This window comes from Tenrec ecaudatus, chromosome 10 (assembly GCF_050624435.1).
Source record: "Tenrec ecaudatus isolate mTenEca1 chromosome 10, mTenEca1.hap1, whole genome shotgun sequence".
In the NCBI taxonomy this organism is placed as follows: domain Eukaryota; kingdom Metazoa; phylum Chordata; class Mammalia; order Afrosoricida; family Tenrecidae; genus Tenrec; species Tenrec ecaudatus.
Genome location: NC_134539.1, coordinates 134,627,308 through 134,636,322, shown reverse-complemented (window position 1 = coordinate 134,636,322; position 9,015 = coordinate 134,627,308). Strand labels below are relative to the sequence as shown.

The 9,015-nt window shown below is 53.5% G+C and overlaps 1 protein-coding gene across 1 annotated transcript in view; it reads left to right on the top strand.

Annotated features, from left to right (window-relative positions):
• The first annotated feature begins 856 nt into the window (after positions 1-856).
• Positions 857-9,015, top strand: part of PIP4K2B (phosphatidylinositol-5-phosphate 4-kinase type 2 beta) — a 30,668-nt gene continuing 22,509 nt past the window's right edge. Inside the window, exon 1 of the mRNA XM_075561742.1 lies at positions 857-1,127. Within this exon, the coding sequence (XP_075417857.1) occupies positions 969-1,127 (159 nt within the window). The 5' untranslated portion in view covers positions 857-968. The remainder of the gene's footprint in view (positions 1,128-9,015) is intronic.

Below are 9,015 nucleotides of genomic sequence, written 5' to 3'. Positions count from 1 at the left end.
CATAGAGTAACCTTATTACAATGGTAGGGTTTCTGAACTTGTTTGCTACAATTTTTTAGTCAACTATTTTTAAAAAAGCCTCCTGGATAGATCTTTAAGCCGAGGTGGACTATGCAACAGCGTGGGCAGTCCAGGTTTTCAGAGAAGACCGTTATCATAAGTGTCTTAAGGTGCTAGCGGCCCCAGTCTCTCTCACTGGACCCTTCGGCGGGAGGAGGCTCGCAGCAGGTGGGTGGGTGTGAGACCCATTCATAAAACCCAGGGTTCCCGGCCAGCTGCTCATTGGCCTCGGGGAAGGGGGCGTGTCCCGCGGGTGGAACGCGCCCGGGGCCCGGGGGAGTGGGCCGGTCCACGCCCGGCGGGGTGAGGGCGTTCCGGGGTGGTCCAGCGGGACCCCTGGCCCCCTCGCCGTGCTCCCGCTCGCTCCCCCGAGGTGGGGATGGTACGTCCCACCTCGTATTCCCCGCCCCGCCCCTCCCCTCCCCTCCCGGGGCCGCCGCCATCTTGGCGCGTCGGGCTGAGGGAAGCACCAGCCCCGGCTTCGGGGGCCTCGGACAGGCCCACCTTCCTGTGGCCGACGGCAAAAGCCCCCAGACCCCGCCCCGGCGCGGCGTGGCGCGGGGCTCCTGGCGGTGGAGGCCGGGGCGGCTCGTCCCTGCCGGGCGGGGCGACCGCTACCACCCGGGCGGGGAGGACCGGGCCGGCGCTGGCGGGGCGGCGGCACCGCCCGGGGGCGGGGTGCCGAGCGGGACGGCCGACTCCCTGGGGCGGGGCCCCGGGCCGGGGGCGGGGCGTGGGGCGGACGGAACCACCGGGGCGGGGTGGGGAGGTAACGGGACGGGCGCGACCATGGCTCGGTGAGAGAGAGGGGGTGGGGATCGGTCCGGGGGAGGCCTGGGGCCGCTGGGTTGTGCGCGGTCTCCGCCGCCCCCCCTTCCGCCGCCGCCGCCGCCGCCGCCGCCCCGGGCATGTCGTCCAACTGCACCAGCACCACGGCGGTGGCGGTGGCGCCGCTCAGCGCCAGCAAGACCAAGACCAAGAAGAAGCATTTCGTGTGCCAGAAAGTGAAGCTATTCCGAGCCAGCGAGCCGATCCTCAGCGTCCTGATGTGGGGGGTGAACCACACGGTAACCAGCTCCCCGGCGCGCGGACCCCCTCCCCCTCAGGGCGGCCCCTCGCGATCCCACGCCCCCTGCAACCTGGGACCCTCGCCCCCAGGGCCCGGCCAGCGACGTCTGCCACCCTTCGCCAAGCCACTTGCACGCCCACCCCACCCCACCCTTGCACGCCGTCCCGGCCGGGCGTGCGCTCCCCGCGCTCCACTCGAGGCCTGCTGCCTCCGTGGGGCGCCGTCGCCGCCTCCCCCGCCCTGCGGTCCCTCTAGCTTCCTGCGCCTCCTACCCTCGCTTCGGGCAGCCCCTGGAGGCAGGGGGAAGGCCCGGGAGCCGGGGACGGCTCGCATCCCATCCCCGCTCCCCCTCTCCCGCTTGCACCCCGCGCCTTGTAGTGGCCGCCAGCTCCCTGCCTGGTGGACGGGGCGACTGGCAGTGGCCCGCCTGAATCAGCCCGTCTTTCTTGTGGGATGGTTGGCGTGGCAGCATAGTTTCCCACCCACGGGGCCTCCTCGCCCCTGCCTGTGGATACTCCGCCGGGATCCCCTTTTGAACAAGACAAGTGCAGCCTTCCTCGCCCGCCCCTGCCAACCGCAGACACCTTCCTAGGGTCTCCGTGGCTTAGCTAGGAGAGAGAATGTAGCCGTTTGAGAGAAGGCTGGTTATAAAGACTATTCATAGTAGCAAGAATGTGTCTTCCTCTGGAGTTCCTGTCAAGGGGCTGGACTTCTCATTGGCGGAGCTCACGATTGTGTGGTCCTGAAGAGGTTGCTGGTGGGTGGCCAGTGGGCCCTGTGAGAAGTGCCCTGCCTCCTTGGGATGCTGTAGGATCACCCAAGGGCCTCGTCCAGGAAGTTGGAATTCCAGCACTGTGTTTGAACACTCGGACTTGAGGGGCTATCTGTTTCTGGGGGCTTTCTTCTCTTTCCCAACCACTTGCCCAAGCTTGGCCTTATAATCATTTCGTGGTCAAAGGGTGTGTGTGGAGGGAGTGAAAGGACTCAAGACTCTTAACTTCATCACCTAAGAGATTTGGAGGGTGGGGGGCGAGCGGTGAAGCCAGTGGCATTGAGTGGTTTGGGTTTTCTGTGGATTTTAGCCACCTCTAACTTTTCTGAGCACTTGAACTTGCCCACAAGACCAAGTGATAACAAGGTTCCTCGGGGCCAGCAAGTTCTATGACTTATCTTTTAAAGGTGAGTCTTTGGCAGTTTCCAGAGTATAGGCAAGCACCTGAGAGGGGCGGTTGGTTTCTTGATGATGAGCAGATTCCTCTTTGCAGCATCGGCACTGGGGTTAGTGAGGCCGTGGCCAGGGTAGCGAATCCCCTAGGCCTAGGGGACTTGCTTTGGACTCTTGGTCCAGCAAATTTTGCTGCTCCTGCTTCCTGTGGTCTAGGGCTCCTCAGACAATTTCAGAAAGAAAACTGGGTCATCACAATTTGAATTCTGTATCCCTGCCTAGAAGTCCATCCTGGATTTTGGTCTGCAGCCCTCTTCTGACTGGAAAGCATCCTACCTGTGTAGGGGTCGAACTGGCCAGTGAGTAAGGAGTTGTACAGCAAGTACCAGGGACCGGGGGCCCCTTCTGTGACACACGAAGCAGTGGAGGTCCCCAGTCAAGGAACCGTTTGTCTGTGATCATAACTGAAGATGCAGCTCGTTGCCCAGCACCACGAGACTGCCACGTAGTAGTGGTATTGAGTGCCCAGTCTTGTTTTCTCTGACCCAGAATTCCTTGTCCTATCTTTCCCAGCCAGCTTCCCAGGACAGTTGGGAATGAGGGTCTTGCTAGAGAACCTGAATGCATATTCAAGTGTGTATTAAGCCTGGGCATGCATCCCCCCGGGAAAGTGTGTGAGTGTGTGTGGGGGGGTGGATTCTTGCCTTTCTGATCAGCAGACAGTTGGTCTGCCCAGATGTGGGCATCAGCTGGCAGTTGCTGCATGGCAGGTGATAAGAATCTAGGATTTCTCCTCTTTCTTCGTGACGGAGGCCTTCACCAATCACTAGGAAGGCTGGGAAGACATGGCTGTAGACCAGGCCCATGCCTCCAGCCCACGTGTACCCAGAGCCTGAGCCTCAGGGGAGATGCACAGAGCAGTGCGGCCCATGGCAGGCTGAACGTGGAGGTCAGTCAGTCCAAGTTTGCTTCAGTGTGGCCTGCTGTAAGATCTAGTGCTTCAGTATCTACACTGGGCAGTGAAGACTCACCCCAGAAGAAGAGTGTGAGGTCCTACCAAGGCTCCATACACACTGTTCTTGGGGGGTTGCTACCCTTCTTGGGGGCAGGGGCTGCCTTCCTACATCTGCCCGCTTTTTAAAAGGCGCAACTTTGAAATGTCTGTCTCCGATCGCTCCTTGCTATTTATGTGAGGTTCCTCACCCGCGTGGCCGTTAGGCCTTGTTGTGGGGGGCCGGGCAGCCGCCTTCAGCTCATCGCGGCCCTGCGTGTTGAGAAGGGAGCACCCTCCTGGTTTTCTTGGCTTTCATTGCTGAAGTCCCCGGCCCGCTGCTGGTGGGGTTTGAATGGACAACCTTTTGGTAAACAGCCAAACTTCACCGTCTGCTCTACCAGGGCTCCCCTAGGCCCCGGCGTAGATGACTAATGGTGAAGGCTCTGTGGATGCAGCTTTACCGACAGCAAAGGTCAGCTGCTTGTTCTTTGACTTCTAGGTGGAAAAAGAGGTGTTTGCGTTTAGTGTTGTTACAAGCGTGCTCTTGTGCACAGCAGATACTGCCAATGGACTTGGTAGGAGAAGGGTGTGTAGGAAACTAGGGAAGAAGTCAGAAGGCTCGCCACCTGTTAGGGAGAACTAGCGAGGGGTGCGGCACAGTGCAGAGGCTCTGGAGTTGGGGAGAGACGCCCTTCGAGGGCAGAGTGGAGACCGAGAGGACAGACGAGGCTTGTTGCAGTGCCATTGTAGGACCAGGGGTGACTCTTACATTGAACCAGCTGCCAGGCTGTTTTGCAAAGCAGCCGCACCATTTTTACATTCCCACCAGCAGGTTGTGGGTTCCAGTTTTGCCACATCCTCACCAGCACTTGTTATTGTCCTTTTTTTGTTGTAGCCATGACTTGGAGTGGACCTGGCAGCTGGCAAAGTAGGTAGGAAGTGCTGTCTCACTGTAATTTTGGTTTGCATTTCCCTGGTGACTGGTGCTGTTGAGAATACTTTCATATGTTCCTTGGGATTTGGTATATTTTCTGGAGGAAAGTGTCTCTTCAGATCCTCTGCCCACTTTTAATAGGATTATCTACCTTCATGTTACTCAGTCTTAAGAGTTCTTTGTAAAGATCAGATGCGTGCTCTTTAGGTATTTTATCCCAGTCTGGGATATTTCTCCCTCCTCCTTCTTTTCTTTTTTCATGTGAGCTATATTTTCTTTTCTATAAATCATTTTATCCTTTTTAAAAAATCTTTTTTTCCTATAAATCACTATTTATCTTACAGTGCTTGTAACAATATATATATCAATTGTATCTCACTTTCTTGACTGTATCTTTGGAAACACAAAGGATTTATTTTTTTAAAATTTTGATGCAGTCCCACTTGTTGTTGTTGCTGTGCGCGGTTGATTCAGATGAAGTCAGCTCTGACCCGCGCCTGTGACCCGTGTGCTGCACCTCCCTCACAGTCGTGGCCAGGTCTGAGCCCATCCTTGCTTCCCTGTGTCAATCCGCTCACCGAGGGCCTTCCTCATTTAACTAGCTTTTCTTTTGTCCCTTATGCTTTTAGTGCCCTTTCGAAGGAGGCTTTGCCTAAACCCAGGGCCTGAAGATTATGTTTTCTTCTAAGAGTTTCATACTTGTAGCTCTTGCATTTCGGTAACTCATCTGAGTTAATTGTTGGGTATGGTGTGAGAACAAAGTCATTCTTGAATCTGTTTCCAGTTCCTTCCTGCATTCCACCCCAATTCGATCCCTTGTCTTCGTTGCTGACTGTAGCACCAGGACTTCCTTCACCTCCCTCTTTCACTTAGAAATCCTTGGTAAATGGTCCTGCTCTGGTGAGCCCGAAACAGGAGAAGGAAATCCAGTCTCGAGTAAGAAGAACCGACGCCGGGCTGGGTTCATTGGCCTCTGTGACCCTCCTTTGACGTTTTCTCTGCAGAGTTTCCAGGCTTGCTTGGACCTCCTTGGGCAAAAGAATGCACGTCCCACCATGTTTGCTGGTGTGGGATGCGTGACAAATGCTGGCCAATGGGAGCCAGGCGTCGGAGCCCCTGGGCATGTCCGGAAGTCTAAGAGCTCAGCCTGTATTCCCTAGGTAGCAGTGCCTACGAAGGTCACCCAGTGAAGTACAGGCCTCCAGAATCAGAAATTCACCAGATGAAGAGCTAGGGACTGAGTTTTCATCTCCAGCAGGATGGCAGGCATGGAGTGAACTCTCTGGCCCCTCTGTTGCTTGTCACTCCACTTGTTTAGCCGCCTTGTGGTGCCTGATGGTGCACTAGTTAATCAGGCGGATAATCCCCAAACCCCTCGCTTGACTCTCAGGTACAGCAGACGTACCTTCGGGCTGTGTTGTATTTAGCCTGACCATCAAGTGCGTTTGTGTCCCACAAATGTGCTACTTCCAGGGGAAGGAGCTCAGCCCAGACAGGAACTAGCTGGTTGTGTTAGTCTGGGTAGACTAGAGAACCAACTTCATAGACACTTTAATAAAGAGGTTTATATACAAGAGGAATTGAGCATCAAGAATGCATACCAACCCAGTCCATATCAAGTAAATCCCTAAGTCCAACATTAGCCCATATGTCTGATACCAATCTATGAAGTCCTCTTCTGACTCACGAAACACATGCGATGATGTCGAATGCACGTTGATCACAGGCCAGTGGGTAGAAAGTCTTTGGATCCAGAGGTGTTGTAAGAATCTCAGCGCTGTCAGGGGTCTCTGCGTGGCTTCTCTGGCTTCAGAGGTCTGGTTGCATCAGGGTAGGTCCATGTGGCTTCTCCATCTCAGGACACTAGCATAGCCCCATGTGTCTTGTCAGCTGCAATGTCTCCCAGGGAGTGAGCAGACAGAGAGAAGGTGTCTCCCGCCTTCAAGGAGGAAATACAGCAGTTCCCAAAATTCTCAGGAGAAGGCCATGCCCACACAGAGGTCTCATTGGCTATCTCCAGATTGACTGGCTAGACTCCACCCTATGGTTGGAGGGGCCAGCCCCCACCACTAATCACGGGTTTGGTAGACGCAATTGTACGGTTGAGATAGATAAATACTATATTAAAGTCATCGAGAGCATGAGAGGTAGAAGAGAGAGAGAGAAATAATGGAGTCAGGCATATTTCATAGTAGCATGCTCACCTCCTGGATGACCATGATCTTACCAGCCAGGTCCACGCACAGTGTGGGCCGAGGCGAGGTGGGGCGGAGACCAGGCAGGAGGCTCGAGGACCCCGTTTATTGTTAACCAAGGGTCATATCTCTTTAGGGGTGTGTGATTACAGTTAACCACATGTACAGGAAGAGGCAGTACAATAGGCAGACACATCATAGGAAGGGGATGTACAATAGGCATAAGTGTGACAGGAAGGGGATGAGTTAGGGCTGTATACATGATAGGGGGGGTGGAAGTAGGGGTATACATATGACAAGAAGGGCGGACCCTAGATTCATGATGGCAGCCTAACCTTGGCCACCCTTGGGTGGGTTTGACCTCTCTGGGTCTCCTACAAGGAAACAGTCAGCTACTATTCTCATCAGAAGGGAGTGGGTCCTTCTTGTTGTGGGATAAACAGTGGTGACTGCTTGCTGTGGATGGCTGGTAACCCTTAGGGAGAATGACCCCTGATCTACTCCTGATGACCTCCAAGTGTATAGTCATTCGCAAGCAGCTAAGTTTGGCATCTATTTGGGGAGACAACTTGGGAGAAATCCTTCTGTTTGCCACACCACCCCTACACTCTTGATCCTCAGATTGACACCAGAGTCTGCAACTGCCACACTGGTCAAGGGAAGGCAGGAGCTCCTGAAATGGTGTTTCCATTGTGACCTTTCAAGCATCTGAACTTCACCTGTAGTTTTCACATCTTCACCTGGTTCCCCTCCAAAGTGCATTTATTTGTTTTGTTGTTGACGAGATACGTATCAAACTCTATACCAATTCAGTTATTTCAGCTTGTACAATTTCAGGGGTTCATCCACCGCCATGCCTGGAGAAAGTCTGGGGTCCACGGGAATTTGAGATTCTGTTCTGCATTTCTCCCCATTTGCCCAGGATTCTGCTAGGGAATCTGATCAAAATGTTCAGTGACGGTACATGCTTCAGAACTTCTAATCACGTGCCACCCCCCCACCCCCACCCCCGGTCTACCAAGTAAAGCTCATTCATGGGAATAATTACTCCAACGGACTGATCAATGGGCCACGTCAACCTCAGCCTCCATCACCCTGTTATCAGAAGAGCAAGCTGGTGCCCTCGCCCCTGCTGACCGCTTTGCAAGGCATCCCTGTACAGGGTCCTGGATAGAGTGGGAGGGAGAGGTCTGTTCCACAAAGCACAGAACCTCAAACCACCAGGCTTACGGGTCAGATACAAAGTCGTGGGACACTCAAGACTCTGGCCCTTAGTTACTGTGACCTTCAGGTATGGAAACAAACTCCTTTCTGCCCCAAGAGACGTCTACGTGGTGAAAAATAACATGAGGGAGGGATCCACACCACACAGATGGGTATGAGTCTTCTCAGACATGTAAACTGTACCCAAGTGAAGGTGATAGTTAGAATACGAAGATGGGTGAGTGTGATTGACCCCACCCACAGGAGACAGGGACCCGCCTACAGAAGAGTGGCCTTTATCCAGGTCTTGGGGGAGTTTCCGGGGTCGTCTTGTATTCTTGTGGCCACAGTCTGCACAGGACTATGGTAAGGGCGCTACAAAGGATCTCTGTGCTCTCTCCAGCTCTTACTTGAGTCTGATGGGGACAGGGTTACCTCTCTGTATCAGCCATCTGGACATGCGAATTCCCATCCTTTTTTTTTTAATCGCTTTATTAGGGACTCATACAACTTATCACAATCCATACATACATCAATTGTGTAAAGCACATTTGTACATTCATTGCCCTCATCATTCTCAAAACATCCGCTCTCCACCCAAGCCCCTGGCATCAGCTCCTCTTTCACCTCCTTCCCCGCTCCCCCCTCCCTCATGAACCCTTGATAATTTACAAATTATTTTGTCATATCTTGCACTGTCCGACATTTCCCTCTACCCACTCCTTTGTTGTCCATCCTCAGGGAGGAGGTTATATATAGATCCTTTTAATTGGTTCCCCCTTTCCAACCTACCCTCCCTTCACCTTCCTGGTATCGCCACTCATACCACTGGTCCTGAAGGGATCATGCTCCCTGGATTCCGTGTTTCCCATTCCTTTCTGTACCAGTGTACATCCTCTGTTCTAGCCAGATTTATAAGGTAGAATTGGGATCATGATAGTGAGGAGGGAGGAAGCATTTAGGAACTAGAGGAAAGTTTTTATTTCATCGTTGCTACATTGCACCCCGACTGGCTTGTCTTCTCCCCGAGACCCTTCTGTAAGGGGATGTCCAGTAGTCTACAAATGGGCTTTGGTTTTCTACTCCGCACTCCCCCCCATCGTTCAATATGATACAATTTTATGTTCTGATGTTGCCTGATAACATCCCTTTGATACCTCGTGATCGCACAGGCTGATGTGCTTCTTCCATGTGGGCTTTGTTGCTTCTGAGCTAGATGGCTGCTTGTTTACCTTCAATCCTTCAAGATCACAGATGCTATATCTTTTGGTAGCCGGGCACCATCAGCTTTCTTCACCACATTTGCTTATGCACCCATTTTTCTTCAGTGATCATATCAGGGGTGAATTCCTATTTTTAAACACCAGACAAAAACAAACAGCCCAAACTCACTGC